The sequence below is a fragment of the Gymnoscopelus braueri genome (genome assembly GCF_963280865.1).
Source record: "Gymnoscopelus braueri genome assembly, chromosome: 23".
Classification (NCBI taxonomy): Eukaryota; Metazoa; Chordata; class Actinopteri; order Myctophiformes; family Myctophidae; genus Gymnoscopelus; species Gymnoscopelus braueri.
Window position 1 is genome coordinate 36920326 of NC_137625.1, and position 26947 is coordinate 36947272.

Below are 26947 nucleotides of genomic sequence, written 5' to 3' on the forward strand. Positions count from 1 at the left end.
GTCAAGTACATGAAGAATACATCAACACTGCATTTATTCATAGTTTACTGGTCCATTTGGTTCTATTTCTACACTCTTAGAGTTACAGACTTGTAATGGTCCATTTGGACCACCTTCAAGGAACTCTGAAGATCCCTCAACCCAATTTGAGGACCACATACATTTAGGGCTAGCTCTGTTTCTACATTTAGGGCTAGTTTCTATCATTTGGCTGAGTACAGGACAACACTGGAGTGGATCCATACATGGGACAGACACAGCAAAGGACATGGCAGAAAGAGAGAGAAAGAGAAAACAATAGAGAGTGAATTGTGGCAACTATAAAGAGAATGGAAACATTTCTTCAATCATGTGTTTCTAATCCACACAACACAATGCCTGAGTAGGCATTGAGATTTCTATTCCACATTACCCAGGACTTGAACTGGGTCATGAACTTGTTGAGCTACTTACTGTAGGCCTACCAAGTGAAAAGCAACATGTGGTTTCACATTGTCTGAATTAAATATTAGATTGTAGTGTTCTAATTGACTAAAGTACTACCTTTTATCAACATGGATGCAATGCAACCAGTTGATTTCACATGAAAATATTTTTGTATTTCATCTAGACGACACAAATGAATTGTAGTATTATAATTAGACTTATACCATAAAATTAACAAATGAGCATTTTAAACCCTCACTAACACTAACCTCAGTAAAACAACGCCTAAGTCTATCCTCAAGAAACACTATGTGAAAGCCAAATCATGATCACTTCAATACATTGTCGGGGACAGGGATCGAACTAGTGACCTACGGACTCACAGGCTGCCTCTCTTCTCATTGAGCTAGATATATGGCCTCCCTGAGAGTATCTGTTGACATCTATAATTATTTCCGTCCATTATGAACCAAGCCTCTGTGTCCCGAACTACTCTAGATCACTGGTTCACAAACCATTTAGCAATAAAGATTTTTTTGTCTCCTTAGAACGAACTAGTGAAAGTAGCCAATCTACAAGATGTTGTTTGATTGTAGATCGGCTATTTTCACAATGAAGTATGTCACACATTGTAAAAACATACTCTCAAATAAGCATTTCATGTTATCTTAAAAAATTGCACATGCATTATTTGATGCAGTCATGTTTTGTACGATGCAATTGTAAAGTGGAATGACCCACCTACCAGAGCCAGATAGACAGACAAAGTGAGCGAAACAGACAGCTCAACCTATTGCCATTGACAGGAATCAAACTCTCAACCTTCAGACTCACAGGCTGAGACACTACCTGTAGTGCTATAGCTTCATCCAGGCTGAAGTTGTCTGTTGAAGATCATAAACTTTTGCCTTCTGTCATGAACCAAGCCCCTGTTTCACTAACACTAAGATCACTCGTTCACAAACCATTTACCAATAGAGAAATTGTATGTCTCCTCGAAACCGAAACCAGTGAAAGCAGCCGATCTACAAGCTCACAAAACGAATCTGAAAAGTTGTGAGATTGTAGATCGGCTATTTTCACAATGAAGTTTGTCATACATTGTAAAAACATACTCTCTCCAAGAAGCATTTCATGTTACCTTTAACAGTTGCACATGCATTAATTGATACAGTCATGTTTTGTGCGATACAATTGAAAAGTATCCAGCAAGAGGTGATGCTTGAACCGGCGACCCTGCGATCCAGAGACTGATGCTGAAGCGAGACGCCATTGGACCAACAGATCAGAACCAGTGAAAAAATAGTTCACACTAACACTAACACTTTAACACTAACACTAACACTAAGATCACTCGTTCACAAACCATTTACTAATAGAGAAATTGTATGTCTCCTCGAAACCGAAACCAGTGAAAGCAGCCGATCTACAAGCTCACAAAACGTTGCTATCTGAAAAGTTGTGAGATTGTAGATCGGCTATTTTCACAATGAAGTACGTCATACATTGAAAAAACATACTCTCAAATAAGCATTTCATGTTATCTTTACCGTTTGCACATGTTTTCATTGATACAGTCATGTTTTTTGCAATTCAACTTAAATGAGTCTGCATCAAGTGAGGCTTGAACTGGCAACCTTCAGGTTGTGAGGCACACGTTTAAGGGAGAAGCCATTGGACCAACAGAGAAGAACCTGTGAAAAAGGAGATCACTCAGATGATACAGTTTCACGCAAATAGCTGAAAAATCCTGGGTTTAAGTGTTTTTCAAACTGCTCAAAATTGCGGACAATCTAAGGGCGGAGCTTACTGGTCAACGTGATACATGTGTTCCTCATGAGTCAAGGCACATGTGTAAGCAGGTTTAATGGCTGTCGGCCAAACGAGGCATGACTTTTGCCTGTTTAAAGTTTGCATTTTCAAAAAATCGCTATAGCGCCCCCCTTTGACCAATTGGAGTAAGATTGGTTTCAGTGATATTTGGAATGACCCTCAACATTACCGCAAAGTTTCAAAGAAATGTGAGTCTGCATGTATGTGTTAGGGGCAGATGAATAATTGTCATAAAACTGCAATATTCATTGGCTCATTAAAGCTTCATTTTTTCACTTATGGAAAATCTTTGCTGCTTGTTTGTCGGCATAGGTCCAAAGTTCATGTGTAAAACGTTTCGTGCAGATTACTCAAAAATCCCAGGAGTTTTAACTGTTTTTCATATAATTCAAAATGGTGGGAGATCTAAAGGTCAGAGGTCAAAAGTCAGAGTGTGAAAGTTGTTGATCACGAGTAGACGCATATGTATATTGAAGTTTCATGGCTGTAGGTCAAACAGGGCATTGAGTACCTGTTCAAAGTTGGCATTTTGCTATAGCGCCACCTTTTGACGAAAGATTGTGAGAATTATTTCTTGATTTCTTGATTGATTTCTTTTCATGACCATCTACCATATGGCCAAGTTTTGTAAAAAGCGTATGCACGGTTCAGCCAGAACTGCCAAAAGTGGCAGAAGAAAAAAGAGGGGAACATTAAAACAGGTCCAGAGCTGAGCTCTGGCCCCGTAATAACGATCAACTGCAGTACAGTATTTTTGTATTTTCTGTACATTTCTACTGCTTATTTTCTACTTTAGACCAACAGGATTTCCTTGGAAGGAAAATAGAATCAACTTCAAATCCAGAGTCTTGAACCAGTCTTTATGAGCAAACGACACTTTTATAATTACATTACAGCGATGCAGTTCCCTTAAAAAAACTAAAAAACAAATACAGATAAAATAATAATAATTAAAGGCGGAGGAGGTATAGTCATCCTACCATTTCTTGGATAAAGGAGTTAAATGTGTATTCGTCCTACCTGTACATTTCTTCGGGCTGCCAGGTCGCTTGCCGTGCATCCCGAGTTTACAGTTGAAGTTCTCCTCCCAGAACTCAGCGAACCAAACGTTTCTCCTATTGTTCGACAGAGAACGACTGCGGAAGTAGCGATCAAATGCTGTGGAGAGGAGGAGAGAAGGGAATTAAATGGTGTAAAATGTACACAACGTAAACATACTATAATGTAATACAAAAAGAGAAGAGGATCTTCTCAGGTCTAGTGAGAACGTGAACTTTGACAAGATGTGTGGATGCCGTGGAGAAAGACGTCTGGTTCGTGCAGATGTAAGCTGTTAGAAGATGTCATTGGATGCGAGTTGTCGTGATTGACGAAAGGGCTTTACTGATTGGCTGTGACTCCTCTCCATTGACGGCACTCCAGAGTCTGGGGACCCCAACGTCAGCAGTCTTTTTTTTTTCTGTGTCAGTTCTTCTTGATGTAAGAATAAGTCAAGCTGTAGCTGTGGCTCTGAGGGGCCTCTGTCAAGATGAAGAGTTTACCCGTTCGTCCTAGCTGATTTCCCACGTCGCATCACTCCAAAGTCTGGAGGTCTTCCTTTTTCAGATTTCAATTCCTGTCTAGACATCAGAGTCTCACCTCACATTGCCCCGGTTAACTAAGGCTATGTGCAGGGCCTCGTCAAGGAGAAAAGGCTTTCTAATTTGGCTTGCCTGATGGCCTCGGACATGTAGCTTTGAAGTCAAGGGGGTCACTTCTGTTAAGTGATTACAGTCTGAAGTTTAAGGTGAAAGGGATAGTCTCTGGTCGAAGACTTCAAGCAGCACTCTAGCTCTTAGGGGATTATAAGGTTTTCCTCACAGCAGGAGCCAGCGCTGACTAAGCTTTAAAGGTAATCAGTACGATCTTAAAAACTATTCTAAATCTCGCAGGTAGCCAGTTGATTGATTCTAGATCAGAGCCCATGTGATCATCCTTAATTCCCTGGTTCCCACTCTGACAGTAGTTCTATCAGGGTGTGGGGGTTCTAATCCCGGTATAGGTCAATACGTAAGAGCAAGGCACTAACACTGCCGGGGTAAAAGTGCCTGTTCACATGGCCCATGGCATTGTTTAAATAAATAAAGATCATCTCTGCTGAATAAATGTATAAATGTGTATAAAAAAATCCACCAAAAATAACATCCCTAAAGGAGACAAAAGCAGTACGTTTGTCTCTGCCCTAGTTTTGTATTCAATATCCTATGGATTATGCATACATTATGCAATTAATATCCATACGTTTGATCCTCTAGAATTTGGATGTTCCAAGATTGTGAGCACCAAATGCACCACAATGAAAAAACAATACCAAACAAATCATATTTTTCCAGTGAGCGCCAGACTCAAAGAATGCAGTCGTCGTGTTGCAGTAAACCATGAATCCAGGGTTCAACTGCCGCAATGTACATGTATAACTGCCCAGGTGCGCTTTTGCAATGCACTGAATCCCTACCTTCCTCCTCAAAGGGGGGTCTGGGGGAAAACCCTGCGGATTAGAGAAACAGCTAAATGTAAATGCAACGTTCCTGTGGAGCTCACATGCTCCAGTCTGCCTCCCCTGCATCGCAGATCTGAGAGCAAAACACTTGCAACAAAACCCCCCTCCCCACAATGCAACGAGGGCTGCTTGTCCCAGTTAAGAACATAAGAGGGGTTGAAGAAAAAAGAGACACATCTCTCCTCCACCCCGAGGGACCACTAACAGCTGCCAGAGGCAGGCTGGCTGGCAGGAGGAGAAGATGGAGAGACAAGTGGAGGACGGAGCGAGAAAGCAAGGGAGAGAAAAAATGAGAAAGGGGGGAATAAAAATACTTATCTTCTCACTTTGTGTTTAACAGCTTGGGAAAAAAACAGTCACTTTGAAATTCGTCTCTTTTACACTGGTTCTTAACCTCGGGTCTTGGGAACATAAGGGGTCCAAATGGACCCTTACGGATCTCTAACTCTGAGGGTGTATACATGGAACCAAATGGACCCTCACAGGGTCCCAGAGATAAAAAAAATATTTAAAAAAGGTAGCAAATCAATGTTTTACAGGGTTTGATCACGGCTGGATGTTTCAGAAACTTCACAGATGTCAGCTGTGTCATCAAAAACCACACCCTCCTACACCAGTAACGATGCATTTGTTTCTATGGAGACGACAGCAGAGATGGTACTGCAGCGGTAGCCGTGGTAACCATGTGGCAACAGCGAAACTCGTCTTGCAACAGTGTGGGGAAAAATGCGGCTTCACTCCCAGATACTGGTGGTTGAATGCTGCGTGCCTGCTGCGGTGTGTGTGTGTGTGTGTGTGTGTGTGTGTGTGTGTGTGTGTGTGTGTGTGTGTGTGTGTGTGTGTGTGTGTGTGTGTGTGTGTGTGTGTGTGTGTGTGTGTGTGTGTGTGTGTGTGTGTGTGTGTGTGTGTGTGTGTGTGTGTGTGTCCATGTCCATGTTCATTAATCTCTGTCTGTTACAGTGTGACTCCTGGTCAGTCTATCTAATCTGAGCCCTCCTGCTGTCTGCCCGTCATGTCAAACAATCTATATATTGTATTCTCTCTCTATCTCCCTGCCTCTATTTCTCTCTCATTTCTCCCTCCAGGAAGTCATCTGCTGTATGTGACAAGGTTTCTCAGACAGGAGAAAGTGAGTGACTTCCTGGCCGACTTTAATGGAACAAATGTGATGCCTGCTGGGATCCACCGGCAGGGATCAGAGCTTGGATCACACAGCATCTCTGCACTGTATCAGCCTCTGTGTACACCCAGGAATTTCACAGAGGCCACGATGGCCATGACCGCCGTGCCATCTCAGTTTGGCCTTATGCCCCTCAAAAGGATGTTATGCCCTGCCAGCACTGACACCAGACACCAGTGCCTTTGTTGAGATTCAGAATTCTTAATGGGAAACATCAAGTGAAACGTTGCACACATATCCAGTGTTGGGTTCGATTTCTAGCCTAGTATGAACCACTGAAAAACCAGGCTATTTGTGATGATAGTTTGATATAAAGGTACTGACCAACCAGGAGACTTAATACAACTCACCCTGATGTGCCAATGACCCAAAACTGAGAACTTTGAGACGAGAAGGTCGACTGAGCTGAGGTAAGAAAGTCTGATAGATTATTTAAATAATAAACTCATTGCTATCGCTAGCTGACATAGTGACCTATATGCACTTTGATCCTCTCTCTCATTTTAGCTGCAGTGTGGCTGCGATAGACAGGGAGTGGTTTAAAGTGAAAGTCGTGTTATGGAAACATATCTTTATATCTTAGCAAGGCCTCAGCCTTGCATCACCTGTGTTCTCATGTCCCTCTCTGCTCTCCTCAGCCCGCCATCCTCCAAAAAGCCCCCTCCTCATGTCTTTCACAGCTTTTATATACTGATGCTCTGATACTCTACAGTCCACCGACATACAGCTTGATTGAAGGCCTCTCAGCTGATTCAATCTGGGTGTTGGTAAAACTGAGACAGACAGAGAGCAGGATGCAGAAATAACAACGCCCTATGAGTTCAAATCAAACAATGACAGTTGAAACCCCCTCGGGTGGGCAGCAGTTGAATAATGATTTGATATTTAGGATTTTGTCCATGGTCACTGCATACTAGTAATTACATCATTTTGCTAAATTGAGGGTCTCCCTCAATGATCTCTCCGAGAATCTTAAATAAAGGTTGAATGTTTTTTTTTTTTTGCAAAACACATTTGAATGATAATATAACATTAATATTTAAAAAAAGTGATACCAATCAATAAGAACTTAAGTATGATACGTTAGTTCCATTGATCAAGGCCAGAACAAACATGCTCTGAAAATGCACGGGGCCCACCCATCTGACTACTTAAAGGAGAATACCGGACAAATTAAGTGTTGTCTTTGATGTCTCGTTACTCACCTATCGACGTGAAAAGTGGCGTTCTTTTTTTCCATAGATTCCCCTGTCGTCATTTTTTAAACCCCCTCCGTTGTCATAATTGGAGCGCGTGGGTTAGGGAGATTCGTCTATTATAACCAATGCAAAGTTGTTGCAAAGTTGCAAAGTTGCTTGTTTCCAGAACCTGGCAACACGAGTTGCCAGGTTCTGGAAAGAAACAAGCATCCAGTGTTAAATCGTTCGCCATTAACGGTGGCCTAGCAGGAAATTTCAGCGCATGTTTGACTATCATGAGACTCCACAATGACTAGCAGTAGAGAAAAAAACAACTTTGCATTGGTTATAATAGACGAATCTCCCTAACCCACGCGCTCCCATTATGATAACGGAGGGGGTTTAAAAAATGACGACAGGGGAATCTATGGAAAAAAAAGAACGCCACTTTTCACGTCGATAGGTGAGTAACGAGACATCAAAGACAACACTTAATTTGTCCGGTATTCTCCTTTAACACGGCAGCCGAACTGGGCTAAACTTTACAATCCCACACATGCACGAGTGCATACCATCCACGGAGGCCCGTTTGGGCAGGATGGTGATGGCTCCCTCTGCGACCCTCTCCTGGTTGAGCACAGGAGAGATCTTGGACCCCCAGCTGTCCGAGCCCACCCACAGGAAGTGACCCGTCTGGTTGTTGCGTTTGGCCGCCTCCAGAACCCGCCTTGTGGACAAATAGTAGGACACAGTGAGGACAGAAAGAGAAAACGTATTCAATGAGGGCAACATCATCATCATCATCATCATCATAAAGGGGAAGATTTTTTTTCTGAAAAGCACCCAAATTACAAATATCTTTTGGCTTCAGATAATAAAAAATGTGTTAACTTCAACATAGATGGGTGAGTTATATAGTACTTTGTTAGAGGTGAAACTCATCCCCAACTCTGGTTGTCATTACATAAATTGCATAACTTCTTTCCAGCCCTTTATATCTCCCTTCATTCAGCACAACACAATACCACTGGCAGAGGGCATGCTTGTTTTGGTGGTCGGGGGGGCATACCGTATGTCGTCCTCGTTGGCGAACATGACAACGGCACGTGCATTAGAGGTCTCCAAGAGCCGTCTGATGATCTTATCAAACTCCCCTGGTCTAGGCTCCCTGGGGATCTTCTGAGACTGGGCTATACACACCCCTCCTGAGAGAGAGACACAGAAACAGACAGACAAACAGAGAGATGAATTAGTCCATTTTCTTCATTCTTATGAATTCCCATTATATTCGCATGCTTCACAATGCAGTTAATGTTGGTTATACAATGTATAACATGCATCGAGGGTATAATATCTTAATCCCTAACCCCAATAAGCACCTGTACAGAGGGAATACAACATAATTATATTCCCATTGTCGGCAACAGTATTATTCTGATTTAATATTCAACATCCATTTCAGGGTCAAGTACAATTAACTAGGGGAGAGAGAGAGAGAGAGAGAGAGAGAGAGAGAGAGAGAGAGAGAGAGAGAGAGAGAGAGAGAGAGAGAGACATACAGAGCAAGGGAGAAAGGAGAGAGAGATAGATAGAGAGAGACGAAGACAGGAATAGAATTAAGATGAATGGAAAGTGAGAGAATGGTTGTAAAAGTGAGAACGTGTTTTTGTTTGAATGCCGTGCAATGTTAAAAGACGTTTACTAATAACTTTTACTATAACTACACCATCATCAATCTCGTTTTTCTTTTTCCTGCAAGCATGTGCATGAAATACCCAAACATGATGCTGTAGAATTGATGTGAAGACATTGCACGGGTAAAAAAAAAAAAACACTGTGGCAGGCCCAGGTGACAGAGAGTGACAGAAACAAGAAAGAAGGAGATAAGAGGGAGAGCAGACAAAGTGGAAGGGTGGGGGGGTGGGGGGGTGGGGGGGGGGGTGTTAGAGGAGGGGATAGAAGTGCTGATGGAGATGGAGAGATTAGCGAAGGAGAGCAGACAAGAGAAAGAGAGAGATGAATGGAGGGGCAGTTCTTAATGGCCCTTGTATATCATTATATCAGTTCTCGCGCACACACACACTTTCTCTCTTCCCTCTTCTCTACACACACCCACACACACACACACACCCACAGAGACATTGTGTACATTGTCAATTGTGTCTGTCAGAGTGTGTGTGTGTGTGTGTGTGTGTGTGTCTGCGTGTGTGTGTGTGTCTGCGTGTGTGTGTGTGTGTGTGTCTGCGCGTGCGTGCGTGCGTGCGTGCGTGCGTGCGTGCGTGCGTGCGTGCGTGCGTGCGTGCGTGCGTGCGTGCGTGCGTGCGTGCGTGCGTGCGTGCGTGCGTGCGTGCGTGCGTGCGTGCGTGCGTGCGTGCGTGCGTGCGTGTTGCGTTGCTGTGTTCCACCCCATTTATTGAACATCTGTACAATCTGTCACTTTCACTTGATCATACACTAACACCCACACGCACACACACACACGCACACACACACACACACACACACACACACACACACACACACACACACACACACGCACGCACGCACGCACGCACGCACGCACGCACAATGTCAGTGATTACGATAGAGGCCGCTCTTCCGCAACCTGCCAGTTAATCCTAAGACTCCCGAAGAATGATACACCCGGATCACGTGATCAAAAAAGAAATTGTTTTCCAGATTGCGTTTTTGGTGAAAACAAGCTATATATTCAACTGCCGATAACTAAATAACTTTTCGGATGAAAGAATAGACCCTCGTCTTTCCCCTCAGACATCTGATGTTTACATCATTACTGAAAAACTAATTCTGTGGGTCTCGAAACATTAGTAAAAACGCTGGCAGTGGCTGATTAATTAATTAATTAATTCCCGGCAGTTAATGTGTTAAGAGAGACAGACAAATGGAGAAAGACAGAATAGAAACAGTGAAAGAGAGTGATGGACCAAGACACGAAGTGCAAGAATTTTGAACAGCATTATTTCATGGACAAATGAAATTCAATTTGCTGTAGTACATAAGGCATAACAATAAGAAAAATATATAAATAAATAAATAAAATTGCAAACTGATTTTAGTTTTCTTATTACCTCTGCAACATTGTACAATATCAGCGGGTATTATACCGTGTAAGCATATTTATCCTTTCAGCCAGCACATGTGGAAATTATTGTGATGTCATTGCTGGATTTCTGTTTCCAAAACATTAATACGCTCCCAGAGACACCTCTCAGACACCAACCAATACATTATCTGAATCTATTTACCTAAATGTATAAAAAAAAGACACAAGTTGTCATACACAGGCTGGGAGTACGCGTTGGCGTACACACGCTGAGAGTATGAGAGTTGGCGCAAACCCAGTGCAGACTGATTCATTTTTTAACTGTGGACAATGAGGAACGCGTTCACTGCTCTGACGGGCCTGGGGGATTCATAGAAAGACTACATGATGTCAAACTGTCTATGAATCACGCCATTACGCATGGGAACGGGAGCACCTTACTGACTTACTGGGAGAGAGACACACACACACACACACACACACACACACACACACACACACACACACACACACACACACACACACACACACACACACACACACACACACACACACACACACACACACACACACACACACACACACACACACACACACACACACACACACACACACACACACACAGAAAGAGAGACGAGAGAGAGAGTGAGAGCCTTTGGATAAGCACACATGGTTTGGTGTTAGCTAGCGAATGCGAATCTGAAGAGGTGAGTGTTGAGGCCCTTTTTGAAGCCTGACAAGATGGGTGCTGGAGGTGCGTTCCACAGAGAGGCGATGCCAACGAATGTGAATATGTTACTCCTCCTGGGAGTCCTGGCTTTCATTCCCCTTTACATTTTTCAGCCCTGATTCACATTTCGTCCCTACAGTGTGTCTCTTTCTCTCAAGACACTTTAGCATCCGTGTACACTCGTACCATGAACAACACCGTGCACAAGAACTGCTCTTACAATTTAAATAGCAGAATGTTGCTGGCAGCTGTGTAACACTATAGCTCTACATGGAGCAAATGAAGTTCATATCTGGCACGTACGTCTGCTGTAGGGAAACGAAAGTACAATTCCACCATCCAATTTCATCCCATAATCTCCTAACACAGGCCTATGTGAATGACAAATAATTAATTTGATTTCATGTGTGAACATTAATAAAAAAATAATTATAATAAAGTGCAAAAGACAAAAGTCCTAGCAGCCTGACAGAGGTTTGGGGAAGACATGACACAATTACAGTATAGCCTCTTAATGATGTGAAGCCTGCGGCGCTAGTTCAGGCAAACAACTCAAGGAAGTACCAAATCCTGTTCAGGTGATCAGGTCACATGCAGGCTATACACCCCCCTGCTTACCTGATCATTCCCTTGCTCTGCCTTTTCGCTGCTCGCTGTGCTGATCTGCTGCTACTACTGTGCTGACTGCTGCTGCTTGCCTTATGAAGTTTCGCAATCCCACCGCCTCCCCAGTAGCCACCTGTGGGCTCTGATCCCCTCAGGGGTCTTGCTATTTCATTCCCTGTAATGTCTATTTGGCATACACTCATAGATATTATTGTCATACTTACAGGGATTTAATACATTTTCAAACATTTGAAAACTTTGAAGACATTATGAGTACTTTCTACTTTTGGTACTTTAAGTAGGCCTACATTTTGATACCAATACTTTTGTACATTTTGAATTCCAGACTTTTACATTGCAGAGTATTTCTACATTGCAGTATTGATACTTTTACTTACTGTAAGTAAAACATTTGAGTACTTTTTCCACCACACTGTTTCAAAAAAGCAAAAAGCCACGCAAGGCTGCGGTTTACCTTGATATAGCTAAGCGGGTTGGAAGCACTCCTCTACACGTCATACTTCACTATACCATAGCTGCTCTAAAATTCACAGTAAACCACGACCTCTTGTAGATTATCGCTTTAATAAGTTGACTTTGGGTGTTCCATAATTACACAAAGATTTCCATTTTCTTGGTTTTCCATCTTCAAAGAAAGGGAGTCAAGGTGAGCGCAAGCGTTCAGCCTCTCTTCCATGGCACCAAAGCCATTTATCTCTGTTATGTCTTTATTTAGTTTAAGGAAAATGTTGGCATATCCAATCATTGGTTTGTTCAAAGCACTGACACAGCAAAGTTATGCGACTATAGTAACTCAGTGAAAGAGCTACAGTATGTAAATTTCAGTGTTGTCTGCATAATTATGGTAAGCGAGTTTGTTATTTTTACATAATTTGTACCAACTGGAGCATGTAAAGGTTGGATAAAAGAGCCACTCATCTTCCTTATTCTCCATATTACCCAACTTCAATCTACGGTCTGACTCTGGTTTGCTCTATCTCTACTGTACTCGACTCTGTTCTACTCCACTCTACTCTATGCTACTTTACTGTGTGTGTGTGTGTGTGTGTGTGTGTGTGTGTGTGTGTGTGTGTGTGTGTGTGTGTGTGTGTGTGTGTGTGTGTGTGTGTGTGTGTGTGTGTGTGTGTGTGTGTGTGTGTGCATGCGTGCGTGCGTGCCCGTGTGTGCTGCATGTGTGTACCTGTTCATATGAATGTAGGAGTGTGCATGCATAAATATATGGGGCGTGGGAACCAGTGGGTGTCTCTGATGGTCTATTTTATGCATAATACGTTATGCATGATATGAAGAGATGTGTTTGTGTTTGACTCCAGTGAGACTCCCTTGCAGCAGAGAGAATGTCTGGTTTGGACCTAAATAAAACCCATCCAGCAGCACATAGAGAACTGTCTTCTAAATAAAACTCTGAGTCCATTTACTCTGTTTACTTTCACATTTAACACCATTCTGTTTTACTATGAGAAACATAGCATGCAGTCTCCACCTTTAATTAACAGTCTCTTTCTTCCTGTCACGGTTTCTCCTCTCCGTGCGTCCAGCACTTTACTCCCCCAAAAAAGATATGTTGAAAACAACTGTCTGGATTGCCATTGATTGCCTCTGATGCCATTTATCTTGACGACTTTCAACCTGGAGTACCCTATTTTGTCCATGTTATTATACATGAAAATTTTCAGAAAAATCCTAAAATAGCCGATCAACAAGCTCACAACGCATCGCAATGTGAAACATTGTGAACTTCAAGTACATTGGCCAATTTTGCTGCACAACACTGTCGTACCACAAAGTAGAATAAAAATAGGGATTAATATAAAATATATCTTGAATAAGCGGATTGCCATGAAACTGACTGTGCACCTCAGCCAGCTGAAGTGTGTCTGAAAAAATAGCAATGGATGCGCATGTGAAGGTAGCAGATAGTAGAAACCATACCAGTAAATGGAAAACGGCCTGCATTTATATTATTTTAGCTACAGTAATGTCACGCCCTAGTAGGTGCAAATAGGGGGAGGAAATGGACGTCAGGTGAGTGTATTGGAGGTGAAAACAAAGTCTAGTCAACTAGTCTAGACCATGGGTCTTCAACAGGGGGTCCGGGACCCCAAGGGGTCCTCAGAGTTACTACAGGGCCAAAAAAAAGAGCATAAAAAAGTACACAGACAAAGGTCAAGTTTACAAAGTATTGAGGGTTTAAGTGGTTAAATGTCTGAAAACATTAACATGAATCCAACATATTAACAGAAAACAATGTGTAAACAAACAAAAAGGTTAATTTACAACTGATGATAGTGCTGCCAAACAAGTCTATGAAGCTATCTATGAAATCTATGAAAAAGGTGAATCTAGCAATTTGATACAATGTGTAGTGGGGGTCCCTGCTTCATCTCTCTCAGCTAAGGGGTCTTTGGCCTGAAAAATGTTGATAGACTGCCAATTCTCCTCCGGAAATTGTCACTCCTCCATACTGGTGTACGCCTCATGCCAATCATCCTGCCCCAAAATAGGGCCCTTGGTTTTATTTGAACTACTCCTGCACTCTCCTCTCCTCACCCTCTCTCATCCTTCTCTGCTTCTCCACCAAGCAATAAAGACTAGCTACACAGCAAAGTAATTTTCCTCCTCTCTCTCTCTCTCTCTCTCTCTCTCTCTCTCTCTCTCTCTCTCTCTCTCTCTCTCTCTCTCTCTCTCTCTCTCTCTCTCTCTCTCTCTCTCTCTCTCTCTCTCTCTCTCTCTCTCTCTCTCTCTCAGTGTTTCCCTAGCTAAATGAAACGAGAGGTTTGAAGGCTGTTTTTATTGACTGTCTGATGTTAAATGCTTCAGCATCTCAAATGGTGCCAAAGAGCAACAGAGATAAAGTACTCAAAATACTGGACCCCCATCCCCCCCTCTCTCTCGCTCTCTGTTTTGTTGGCCAACAAGGAAATGGTGAAACTGATACACTGTCCCGGTCATTTTTCTTAAAGTTTTGGGCGCTACCATACATCTTTGGATGTCGTTGTTGTCATTGCTGTTTTTGTTGTTGTTTTTTAACAACTTAAACCATATACATATATTCCCTATACCCAGCTGGAAGAAGTTCATGATTGACATATGCTCCCCAAAAAGTCAAGTAAGTCACCGGGGTCCCACAGGGGTCTATACATGGTCCCGTCCCTTATCCCATCTACACCAAATCTCTTTGCCAAAAATAGGCAATATACAAGCGTACGTGACACAATGCAATGCGTTGTGAGCTTGTAGATCAGCTATTTTTGTCCCCTTTTCATCTATTTCTGTCAAATATTAATGTGAAGTACAGATGTTTAATAAGTAAGTATAAGGCACATCTGGCTTCTCCACTTACTCTTGCGTATCCAGACAATCCACAATCTCCGAATGCTATACAGAGTCTGGAACTACGCTTCCTGACAGTCGAGAAAGGAAATTGTGATCTGTTCGTCATTTTCGTTGACAAAGATATATTCATATAAGCTTCGACTAATTCGATTTACAGTATGACAGATTTACGCGAAAGACAAGACGGAATCGGAGAGAGGAAAATTGTGTGATTCAACAGTCTGGCTTTAGAGACTATTCTCCAGTGCAGGATAGTGTCTATACCACTCCAGTTATTAAATCCTTACACTGGCTCCCTGTGTGTCAAATAATTGATTTCAAAATACTACAGTTGCTTCTGATCTTGTGTGATATTATAAACCATCCAGATCTCTCAGGTCATCTGGGAAAGCTTTTCTGTCTAAAACCCAAAATATCCACCAAATATCTGGAACAAACTCCCAGAAAAGTCCAGGTCTGCTGCCACTCATATTTTTTTGACTGACAACTAAAGCCGTTGATTGAGTTTTTTTTCTTTCTATTCTGCCCATAAGTCCGACATCCAATTACTCCGACTACGTGGCTTCCGCGTGCTGTTAGGGCTAGAAACAAGAAGCTTGATTGAATTTCTTCACTTTGACATTCAGAGCACTGGGCAGAAAGTGATAGGCATAAGGTTAGTAATGGGGCAAGTCTGACCAACGCGCCGTCGGAATAATGCGCCACGGCACCAAAAAATGATTGGCTACTGTAGTTGTACTTTTGCACCTGGATGGGTCTCGTGTGGCAGTGGACCACATAGAAATACCCAAAGACACATAGACTCAATCACACGGTAAAATAGATTGCAGAACAGATGTATCATTAAGCATTTTGCAGGATACATTGAAATACAGTTGTGAAAGTACAGTATAGGTAGAATAAGTGAGCTTGCAGTCCCTCTTACCAGAACAAAAACCTGTGTCACAAAAAAGGCCCCGTCCTCTCAATTTTCCCCTGTTTAAATACCTCCTGGGCAAGACCTAACCCTCCCCAAATGTGTGTTTAATCATAATAATCGATCATCTTAGTCATGACACCTCTCGGTCAGCAGGGTATATGTCGGATTAGTCAAGGTCCATGTAGGATTAGTCAAGGTCCACCACTTTAATGGTCCTTTATTAGGCCAAGGAGATTTGAACTTGATCCGGTCCGTTCTGGTCCATCTGGTTTTGTTTATTAAGAAACCTTAGAATTCTCATTGGACCACGTCTGTGTTTTTGCTGATACAGAACACTGTTATCTTAAGAATGATGTAATCATCCTTCCGTTCATCCATTCTCTCGAAGGATGATGTAATCATTCTTTCAAGCTCCGGTTTCCCAAGCTCTGGTTTCCCAACCAGAGCTTGGGGAACCCCATAAGGAAGGCCTGAAGGCCCAGTGATGTGGGTTCAATTTAGCTTGGGACTACGTGGATGCACGTAGCTCTGGACTATCGGGGCCATGATTATGCATGTCTTCTTAAAACAACTGCACTACCAACAAAAAAACAGGAGCAAAAACAAAAGCATGGCCTACAAGACTATAAGTAAGATTGCATAATAAAAAAAAAAAAGTTTTTTAAAGTCACTTTAAAACTATCTTCTGAGAAGCGTTCACTTTCATATTCCACTGAGTTGCTTTTCCCATCAGGGTTTCAAAACTAATACTCTCTCTGTCGTTGTGCATTCATCTGCCTCTCTCCACCTATTTGTTGACAACCTCACTATCTCTCTCTCTCTCTCAATGTCTCCATCTCTCCATCTCTCTCTTTAACAACATGGTCTCTGCTCTCTAAACAGCAGGTTCTGAATACCTGATGAACCTTCTGTGTTTTATAATCCTACACACACACAACCCTCTCTCTCTCTCCCTCTCCCTCTCCCTCTCGCTCTCGCTCTCGCTCTCTCTCTCTCTCTCTCTCTCTCTCTCTCTCTCTCTCTCTCTCTCTCTCTCTGCAGTCCCTCCTCCTCCTCCTCCTGGCCTGTAGCAGTTGGTCATGGCTGATGGTTTTCTAATAGCAGTCATAATGGCTGTATGTGTGAGGAGGTGACTTTATAAGTGGTCATTTGCATGCCTCCATATGGCGCTGTGTACACACTACACAGTGCACACACACACACACACACACACACACACACACACACACACACACACACACACACACACACACACGCGCACACACACACACACGCACACACACACACGCACACGCACACGCACACATACACACACACACACACACACACAAATGTGCAGTCACGCACGCACACACACATGCACAGACACTCACACACACCTTACATTACCATAAAACAGCGCCGAGATAGGCTCTCAGGGACAGTACAACCGCAAACGTTATACACACACACACCAGAAAACTCTCTCACCTCCTGTACGGACATAGAATATTAAAACAAGACCAGATAGGGTCCAATAACGGCATGGCTCCCATGTGGAGCTCTGATATCATATTGAGGATGACGTCAGTCTTGCCCAAACATGGAGAGACAGTGCAATGACAATAAAGACACTTTCATTTGGCTTTAAATTTTTTCGTATGTCCAAAACATACTTTTCAGGAAATGGCAAAGAAAATCCTGTGTTCCAATGGATCACAAGCTCTTGTTGATACTTTTCATTGGTTCAATAGTCATAAAACCCACAGACACACCACTTTTACTTTCAAAATGTTTTGGAAATCATATAATTAAATTGGCTAATGGGCAGGCCGGCGGGCGGAAATCTGATGTCACTCTGACTCAGCAGTAACCATATAGGCTACAGTAAGGAGTTCTCAATGCAGCTATGCCCAAATATCAGTCAGCTCCATATATGGGCACAAAGGGGGCATACCCATATATGGGCATATACTGATGACATCAGCGATCTCCATGTATGAACCACTCCATACATGAAATGAAATGATCCGAGTCCATTATAAAATGAAAGACGAGCTGACATGAAATATATGTTTTTCACCCTTTTAGAGCTTATCCACGGTTATGCTGTGTTCAGAGTGGCAGCTACAAAGCTACAGGCTACCCATTCATTCTGAATGGAAGCCAGCGACATGAAGATACAAAGCTACAGGCTACCATTCATTTTCAATGGAAGCCAGCGACATGAAGATACAAAGCAAAGCGACGTCTGACATTTGTAGCTGCTATAACATCTGCAACGCTACAATCCAAGTTGAGCTGGCTCAAACTGCAGCTGCAAAGCTACCAAATGACCAAGTGTATAACCATTTCCACCCACCTTCTCTCTTTACACAATTCTAGCTTGTAATAGGAGGAAACCAATGAGTTCTTTTTTTGAGTTGTTTTTTTCCCCCGCATGTTTATGTTTTCCTCTGTATGCCGCATGCTTAGCGCCAATAAACGTGTTGATCAAAACCACAAAGGCGGCAGAGCTGCGACTCTTTTTTATCTTTGCATCTTTTGTAGCTGCCAGTGTGAACACAGCATTATAATTGAGATATGGATAATAGATGCCAAGAACATTGTTGAGATTGTGAATTTAATAAAGTTCATGCGTGTAAATGAATCGCAAGCTAACTGATATTGACCTAAGTCAGTGCTTCCCAAAGTGGGGTCCAGGGACCCTCAGGGTTCCTCGAGGGGGGCTCTGACGGTCTATAACTCTGAGAGTGTAAAAATGGAACCAAATGGACCCATACAGGTCCAAATGGTTCCATTTTTACACTCTCAGAGTTATGGGGCGCCTTGAAATTAAAGACAAGTCTGAGAACCACAGACGTAAGTCATCCAGGACAAGCAGGTAATAATTGACCATGTGTGTTGTAAGTCAATGGCCTGGACTTCTGCTAGCTTCCCTGCAGGGGGAACGCTTCATAATGTGGTGAAACGTGGCAGATTGCTTGATAAGGTCTAACTCTTTGTTTGCATAGCAGTGTGTTATATAAATATATAATGTAACAGGATATGAACCGAGGCAGCAATCTGCACCAGATAGCGGATATTGGATATTTTTCTCCTCTGTAATAATATTGCCCCAGACACTGCAGACAATGCCGTCTTTGTAGAACGCCGTCTGGTCGATAAAAACGCTATTTTGTAGCGTGTCAGGGGAAGGGGCCGTTATAATGAATTATTTTCCTATTTTGGGCTTTGTTCGGCGCATTTGCATCCGGCTCTTTTTTTTAAAATAAATGAGCTAGAAGACGGATGAGAGTCTCGGCTCAGTATAATGATAGCGACAACACTTCCTGACGTTCGGTATCGGGAGAAACGTCTCACACCACCCACCCTTTAAGCCTCTGAAGTGCGTTTCATACACATATGACTGTATTGTAAAATCTGCAGTGTTCACTTAACCACCGCTAAACCTGGCATCCCTATTTTGAGCATGTCATTATAGGACAGTAAAATTTCTAAAATATGAAAGCTCACAACGTGTTTTGCTCTTATTTTAAGGTATTGAAATTGAACTCTGAGAGCTTACAAATGTAATCAAATGGACACTCTCTACGAACTATGCAGATGTACTTGCTTTGCCTTGCCTTGCGAATGAGCGATGGTGGGGGGGGGGGGGATATCAGGACCTAGTATCTACTGACTGAGAGATGTACGGTTTGAGATGAGAGAGGAGACGAAAGATGCGGCAGGGAGGATTGGATGTCAGGGGGACAGCAAAACGCCTGGAGGTCAGAGAGAGAAAGAGAGAGGTTGTTCTCTATCACTCTTACTCTCCTCTCGTGACTAGCACTCTATCTCTGTTGCTATCTGTTATTTTTCGCCTTCTCTCTCTCTCTCTCTCTCACTCTGTTTCTCACGTTCCTTCAATCTATCTGTCGCTTTATCACCTCTCTCACTGTCATTCCTCTCTTCCTTTCTCTCTCTCTCTCTCTCTCTCTATCTGACAGTAATCAGACATCCAATTACAGCTGAGATTGCAGACCATCTCAGATCTGTCTGTCTGTCTGTCTGTCTGTCTGTCTGTCTGTCTGTCTGTCTGTCTGTCTGTCTGTCTGTCTGTCTGTCTGTCTGTCTGTCTGTCTGTCTGTCTGCGCATGTCCATGCCACGTCCATCCTCAGATAAGACATGGACTAGGTCGAGGTCAGCAGGTTGCCCATGCATGCAGAGAACAGGGATGTACGAAGGATGCACGAGAGAGTGAGTGAGTGAGTGAGTGAGTGAGTGATTGTGTGGAGCAGCTCAGTATTGCAAAGCCGTGGCTGCACGCACACACACACACGCACGCACACACACACACACACGCACACGCACACGCACACGCACACACACGCACACAGAGCAAAGGATGATTGAACCGGGATCATTGAAGGTGTATTTGATGTTGTGTGATTTGATGTCAATTCGTGGAAGCCTCTCCATCCAAACTGGTGATGGCTGAATGAGCAGAAAGAAATGATATTTCAACCACTGACCTCCATTCTGACCTTTAAAACACAAACTACAAATAACCACCAAGTCAAAATCCCAAGACACACCTCTCTCTCTCACTCTGTGAATAGCCAATCCACAAGATCCACATTGTGCATGAAATCTCTGTACGTACGTACGTCTGTAGTTCACATATCTCGAGAACCGTCCAACCGACTGACACGCCACCGATCTGAGGGACATTTATATGCCCAGCATCGAGTCGGCCTGATAGGCGATTGTCCAAGACCGTCGATCCAACCAATATACCTATAAAATATAAAGGCATTTGTAGAGATCCAGTTGTCGAGAACCGCATATCAGACTGATATGCCCAGGGATCTCCATATATGGACATATAAGGGACATGGACAGACAGATATGGAGATCTCCATATATGGGTATAAAAGGGACACAGACAGACAGACGGGCACCCTGACAACGGGTATAACAGGTATTGCATAACGGGTGGGGCATAGATTCCCTATTCGCATAGTTCCTGACTTGCATTGTTCCTGGGTAGGCCGTTCGGCACCAGTCTACTGTTAAAAAAATTAAAAATAGCAGATCTACAATTTCACAATGTGTCGCTTTGGGGTTTCCAGAGCCTACTTGGGCTGGGGTTGCTATATGGCCATCATTTCCCCATATTAGGGAGATAGGTACCGGCTGGCCAGATAGGTACCGACCAACTCATCAGCTTCACAATTAGCCAAGGCTTGCATGACATTTGTGCCGCTATACCAATATAAACAGAGATATATTTAAAGACTGAGAGAGAAGACAAGTCCATGTATAACAGCAGTTCTGATGAGGAACTGATATATTTAAAGACTGAGAGAGAAGACAAGTCCATGTATAACAGCAGTTCTGACGAGGAACTGGAACCACCGTTCCTGGAAGGAGTGATGTCCCAATCCTTCGAGAATCAAATGCTGAGGGACGGAGAGATCCCCTTATCGGCCTGTCAGCATATCACCAGCTGTGTAACCAGACAGACACTAGGTGATACAGATGAACCAAGATCTTACAGTTGTCAACGGCCTACCTACAATTTAATTCAACCAGAGGAACTAAAGGCAGATCAGATGATCACTTGCACAGGAAGGAACACTCACATCTGTATAAACTGTGGCATGAATTTCAATAAGTTAAGCAACCTGAAGAGACACCAGCGTATCCACACTGGAGAAAGGCCTTTTCACTGTAAACATTGTAACAAGAGTTTTGACGTGTTAGGTTCCATGGAAGTACACATGCGTATCCACACTGGAGAAAAGCCTTTCTACTGTAACAGGTGTGGAAAGATGTTCAGAACTCTAAATCACCTAAGTTTACACCAGCGTCATCACACTGGAGATAAACCTTCCCCAGAATACAATGTATCCATGACAGTAAAGTTTTCTCAAACTTTGTGCTGGACGGTTTATCTCAAAGATAGAGGACCAAAGACAGCCGTCCATGTGGCAGTGGGGCACAAAGTGTATGCCTTTGGGAAATACTGTGGTGGAGAGACCCACACCATGGATCGGATTCCGGTGTACATCTTCAACACAGTGGGTTTACACTGGATGACATTGCCCCCAGCAACAACCGGAAGAGGTGAATGTCCCCTTGACGTTCCCTCCATGCGCTCGGGCCACACAGCTGTGCTGGTAGACGATATCATCTACGTCTGGGGAGGGTGTACTTGCGGGGGTCTCTGCTTCATTTGTGGAGTACTGCAACACACTGTGGAGTACTGCAACGTGCTTTATGCGTTTGATGTCAGCATTCACAAATGGTTTAAGCCCAGGATGTCTGGGACTGTTCCAGACGGGAGGCAGGACCACTCGGCATGCGTTTTTGGGAAGGTCATGTATATCTATGGGGGAAACACAAAACTGATGGGAGGCACCAATGACATCTACAAGTTGGACACAACCAGAGTGGTCTGGTCTTTAATTATCACTAGTGGCACTTGCGCACCCGTTTCAGATTGTCACACTGCCACTATCATCGGAACAAAGATGTTTGTATTTGGGGGCTGGGGGGACCAAGGCAACTACTACAACACTATCAGAGTGTTTGACACAGAAACCGACTGCTGGCTGAGCACACCTTATGCACAGCTTCATCCAGAAAGACGCAGGCAACATTCAACCTTTACCTACAATGGAGAGCTGTACATATTTGGTGGCTTCAACTTGACCCAGACCTTCGATGATCTGTGGAGATTCAATCCAGAGACCTTTTCCTGGAGGAAGGTTGAGCCCAAGGAGAAAGGCGTGTGTTCAATGTATAACTGCTGTTGCCTGGTGGGAGATCGTGTCATCTTCCTTGGAGGATATTACACGCCCACTGATGACCTTTACATCATGGACTTTAGTCCTAGCCTAAAGACATTATGCAAGCTAGCAGTTATTCTTTTCGGTCTGGAGCAGTCTGAACTCCGACACGACATCAGGTGGGAACTGGCTGTTATGACAAAAGAAACACTCTAAAAAGTATGGTTGGAACTGGGAACTGACAGTAAAGACTACCATCAACAGAAGAAGGGGGAGAAATAACACAAGACCAAGTGCTGGCTGAGCATATCTTCTGAACAGCTTCTTCCAGAATGACCTGCATGTCATTCATCTTTTGCCTACAATAGAGAGCTGTGCGTACATGGTTGCCACAACTGTCTTCTGAACCGGACCTTCAATGATCTGTGGAAATGTAATACAAAGTAGTCATGGAAGAAGGTTGAACCCAAAGGAAAAGGCCTGTCTCATATCAGAAGTGGGGGTTTGGAAAGGGCAGAAAGAGAAGAAATGTGCATATCTCTGCCAGGCCGGGTTGCTTACCCAGGGCTGTGTTGCATGCTGTTATAGCGCCATCATGAGGCAGATTTTTTTCGCTGGAATCATGATTTGGTTAAATTTTTGCAAAACGGGCCAGTCCCGCAAACTTTCAAAGCCAATCGTAGCCAATCAGAATGGAACCTGAAGGGTCTTGGACAAAGTCTGTAGTAGTAGCACAAAAAGTGTTTAGAAGAAAATGTGAAATGGTGCAAAATCTGTCCAGGCGGAAATTGGCATGGTAAGTTGCGCCATGATCCAAGGTATCCAGAACAATATTGAACAAATTTAGTGTGATAGGCCAAAATGGCCTAAAGAGATCGAGATCTGTTTGTCTGTCAGTCCTTGTCCATTTTATGTGCATATATGGAGATCTCTGTATTTGTCAGTCCTTGTCCCTTTTATTCCCATATATGGAGTTCCCTGATGTCATCAGTGTATGCCCAATATGGGCATGCTGATATAACTATTGATGGGGTGGGCAATATGGCAAAAATATCATATCACAATTTGTGGAGGAAAAATCACGATCCACGATCGTATCACTATTTATTTCTCATGTTGTTTTTTAAGACTTATTTCTTTATTATGATATTAATAAAATATATGATGATTAATTATATTATGTATATAATTATTAATATTATTATTATAAGATTATATATATATATATATATATATATATATATATATATATATATATATATATATATATATATATATATATATATATATATATATATATATATATATATATATATATATACATTTGCAGACAGACAGATGGATAGATAATCTATTTGTTTTTATGCTGCTGTTCTATCATGTGACATTCAGTGTAGGCTGCTGTAATATAATAGTGAGTAGGCTATTGTAAGATTAGGACTACTGCTAGTCAACCATTTTGAGCAGACTGATGAAGGCTCAGTTTTCAACGGTTGTATTTACCATTCAAACACATCACAGCGAGCTGCAAAGATGAGCACCTAATTATAAAGCCATATTCCTTTATAATGCACAGCCTCTGAAATGGCATGGTGTTACACCACATGTGTTAAGTCGTCCGATTCTGTGACCTGTCTTCATTGCAGTTGGCAGGACGCGACGAGACGTAAACTGAATTTGAGGTAACTGGGATGCACTTGATCAGCCCTAGCCAGACAGATCAGAGCTTAACTTTTTACAACAACGAAGAGGAAATATAGCGGAACTGTTGTTTATAAATCAAGTAATTATAAGACGGTCATTATAAGACGATAGCGTGGTTAATAATTTTTTCTTTGGGATGTACATGACACAAAATTACATATATATTAACGAGGCTCGGTCGCAAAGTAATGGAGTACGGATATTACCGTGAATGACTGCAAACAGTGCAAAATGATTAGCTTACTATTAACCATTTTGGCTAACTCTCGGCGATCTCTCGGGCGGGCTGTTTCCCTTCCGGGCGACGTGTGGCTAACTGAGGCAAAATATGGGCCAAAGAAGGACTGCAAATCCAACTACTTTAATTGAAATGACCTCCAAAATGTGTCAGGGGTTGGTCAACACAGGAACACTCCACTTGCCCCGAAACCTGCCCCAGACTGTTGATCAGAGCTCTGGCTATAATATAGGCTTCTTTTCCTGCCTTCAATGTACTTACATATTGTACAATTAATATAAAACTACATTTCCTACTACATCTTAACACATTCCACGCCAGAGTTTAATATCATAATGTACTCACCAGTGCCAGCGATTTATCGTTGTTTTTTAGTTTTTTTTCACGTCGCCACAGACCTCGCTAAATACCGTAAGATCGCACGTTAAACTGTTTGTAGACACACAGGGTAGCTGTGTGAGTGGCCCAGAGAAGACCGTTTCAATCGGCGATCGTCCATTTTGAAGTAGTCGCGGTTTATGTTAAACAGCGATCAGCGAGGAGAAAAAAAACTCAGAGATAATGGAGGATTAGGGGAAGATTTAGAGCGGAGGCGGGTGGGAACGAAAATCTCCGGATACGGATATTTCCGTTTCCGGGTGTGCTACAATGTCACTGCGAGGGAGGACTACAATGAAATGTGAACCTGCGAAAAAAATTAAAAGAATAAGACCACTTTGCGTAGATGCCTCATGGGGGCGCAGTCACTCTACACGCCTCATGGGGACGCAGTGACTCTACACGCCTCATGGGGGCGCAGTCACTCAGGTCGTAGAACATCAGACTCTACTCCATGGGTGTGTGAAGTACAGCACAATGTCACCAAAGTAAAAAAGGCAGGACACTGTTCAAATTTTGTGCAAGCTTCCTTTGACTGCAATTGTATCGTTAAAAAAAAGGAGTTAACCGCATGGACCCTAGCATCCCTATTCTACAGATCTATAAACTCACATCACAATACAACACGTTCTGAGCTTGTAGATAGGCTATTTTGGGGTCAACAATATTTAGTGTAAAGGTATACTGTACAAGGCACAAGGACAAATACACTGTTCCCAGTCTATACATAACATGTAATGTATGAGGATATACAATATATACATAGTGTAGAATACAATATATACAATATATCTTTTTTTGTTTTTGTTGTATAGTTAAGTTGCTCTTTACTTGAACCTTACTTGAACCCCCCAGAAATAGCAGATCCTTTCTGTGTGGAGTTTTTATGTTCTCCCCGTGTCTCCTAGGGTAGTTAATACCCTCACAAAAAAAATTGCATTCATGGTCTCTATAGTGCCTCCCCCTGGCCAGCCGGGGCGCCTGATGGAGGGGAAGGGAACAGCTTGTTGGAATAACGTGTTCCTTCCACACGCTACGTCCTACCGGGCAAACTCCCCCTGTCAGGTGACAAGAAGGTCAGTTGGCTCTCATGCATTGAAGGAGGCATGAGCTCGGCCCTGGGCTCCCTAGGCTGGTGGGGGGAGTGTAGGGCCCAGGATCACTTAGGAAATTGGCACCGGGTGAAAAAAGGGTTACAAAATCGTGGGATAAAAAATGTAAGAAAAAAAGAAAAATCTGCAGGCTCTGTACATAATAAGTATAAAGCCAGCTCAGTTCCGTTTCACTAAGTATAGAGCAGGGGTCTTCAACGTGTTTCAGGCCAAGGACCCCTTAGATGAGAGATAAATGAAGCCGAGACCCCCACTAAATATATAGTAAACAACTGTGTTTCATATAAAACTTTTTTGTTTGTTTTCCTTTTTCCTTTTCTTTTTTTTTAGAAAGCTTCCATGCAACTTGATGAGAGGCTTTCAAAGCTGGCTCTCCATAGCTGATGGTCTCAATGTCTGTTGACCGTTTTCAAACTAGCTTGGAAATATCCCACACTTCCAAGTGATGCTGCTTCTTTGATGGCTTAATAGATCTGTTTGTCAGTCCTTTGCTAATAATACATTTGATTAATGTGTCATTTGCTTTTTGGGAACTGTCAGCCATGACGACAGGGGGAAAAAATGGTAAGTGTGGGAACTGACAGTAAAGACTACCATCAACAGAAGAAGGGTAAAAAATCTACACAAGACCAAGTGCTGGCTGAGCATATCTTCTGAACAGCTTCTTCCAGAATGGCATGCGTGTCATTCATCTTTTGCCTACAATAGAGATTGTCAATCCAATCCAATAGAGAGCTGAGTGTATAACTGTCTTCTGAACCGGACCTTCAATGATCTGTGGAAATGTAATACAGAGTATTCATGGGAGAAGGTTGAGTCCAAAGGAAAAGGCCTGTCTCATATCTTCCAATGCATATCAGAAGTGGGGTTTTGGAAAGGCCAAAAAGAGAGAAATTGTTCATCTTACTTTTGCAATTTAAACAAGGA

The 26947-nt window shown here is 42.8% G+C and overlaps 1 protein-coding gene across 1 annotated transcript in view; it reads right to left on the reverse strand.

Annotated features, from left to right (window-relative positions):
• grm8a (glutamate receptor, metabotropic 8a) overlaps positions 1–26947 on the reverse strand; it is a gene marked incomplete at its 3' end in the record, with an annotated part of 401396 nt that overhangs the window by 131719 nt on the left and 242730 nt on the right. The window contains exons 3-5 of the mRNA XM_080420982.1: positions 8226–8361; positions 7729–7883; positions 3280–3417 (exon numbers count right to left, since the gene is read on the reverse strand). Of these exons, the coding sequence (XP_080277108.1) occupies positions 3280–3417; positions 7729–7883; positions 8226–8361 (429 nt within the window). The remainder of the gene's footprint in view (positions 1–3279; positions 3418–7728; positions 7884–8225; positions 8362–26947) is intronic.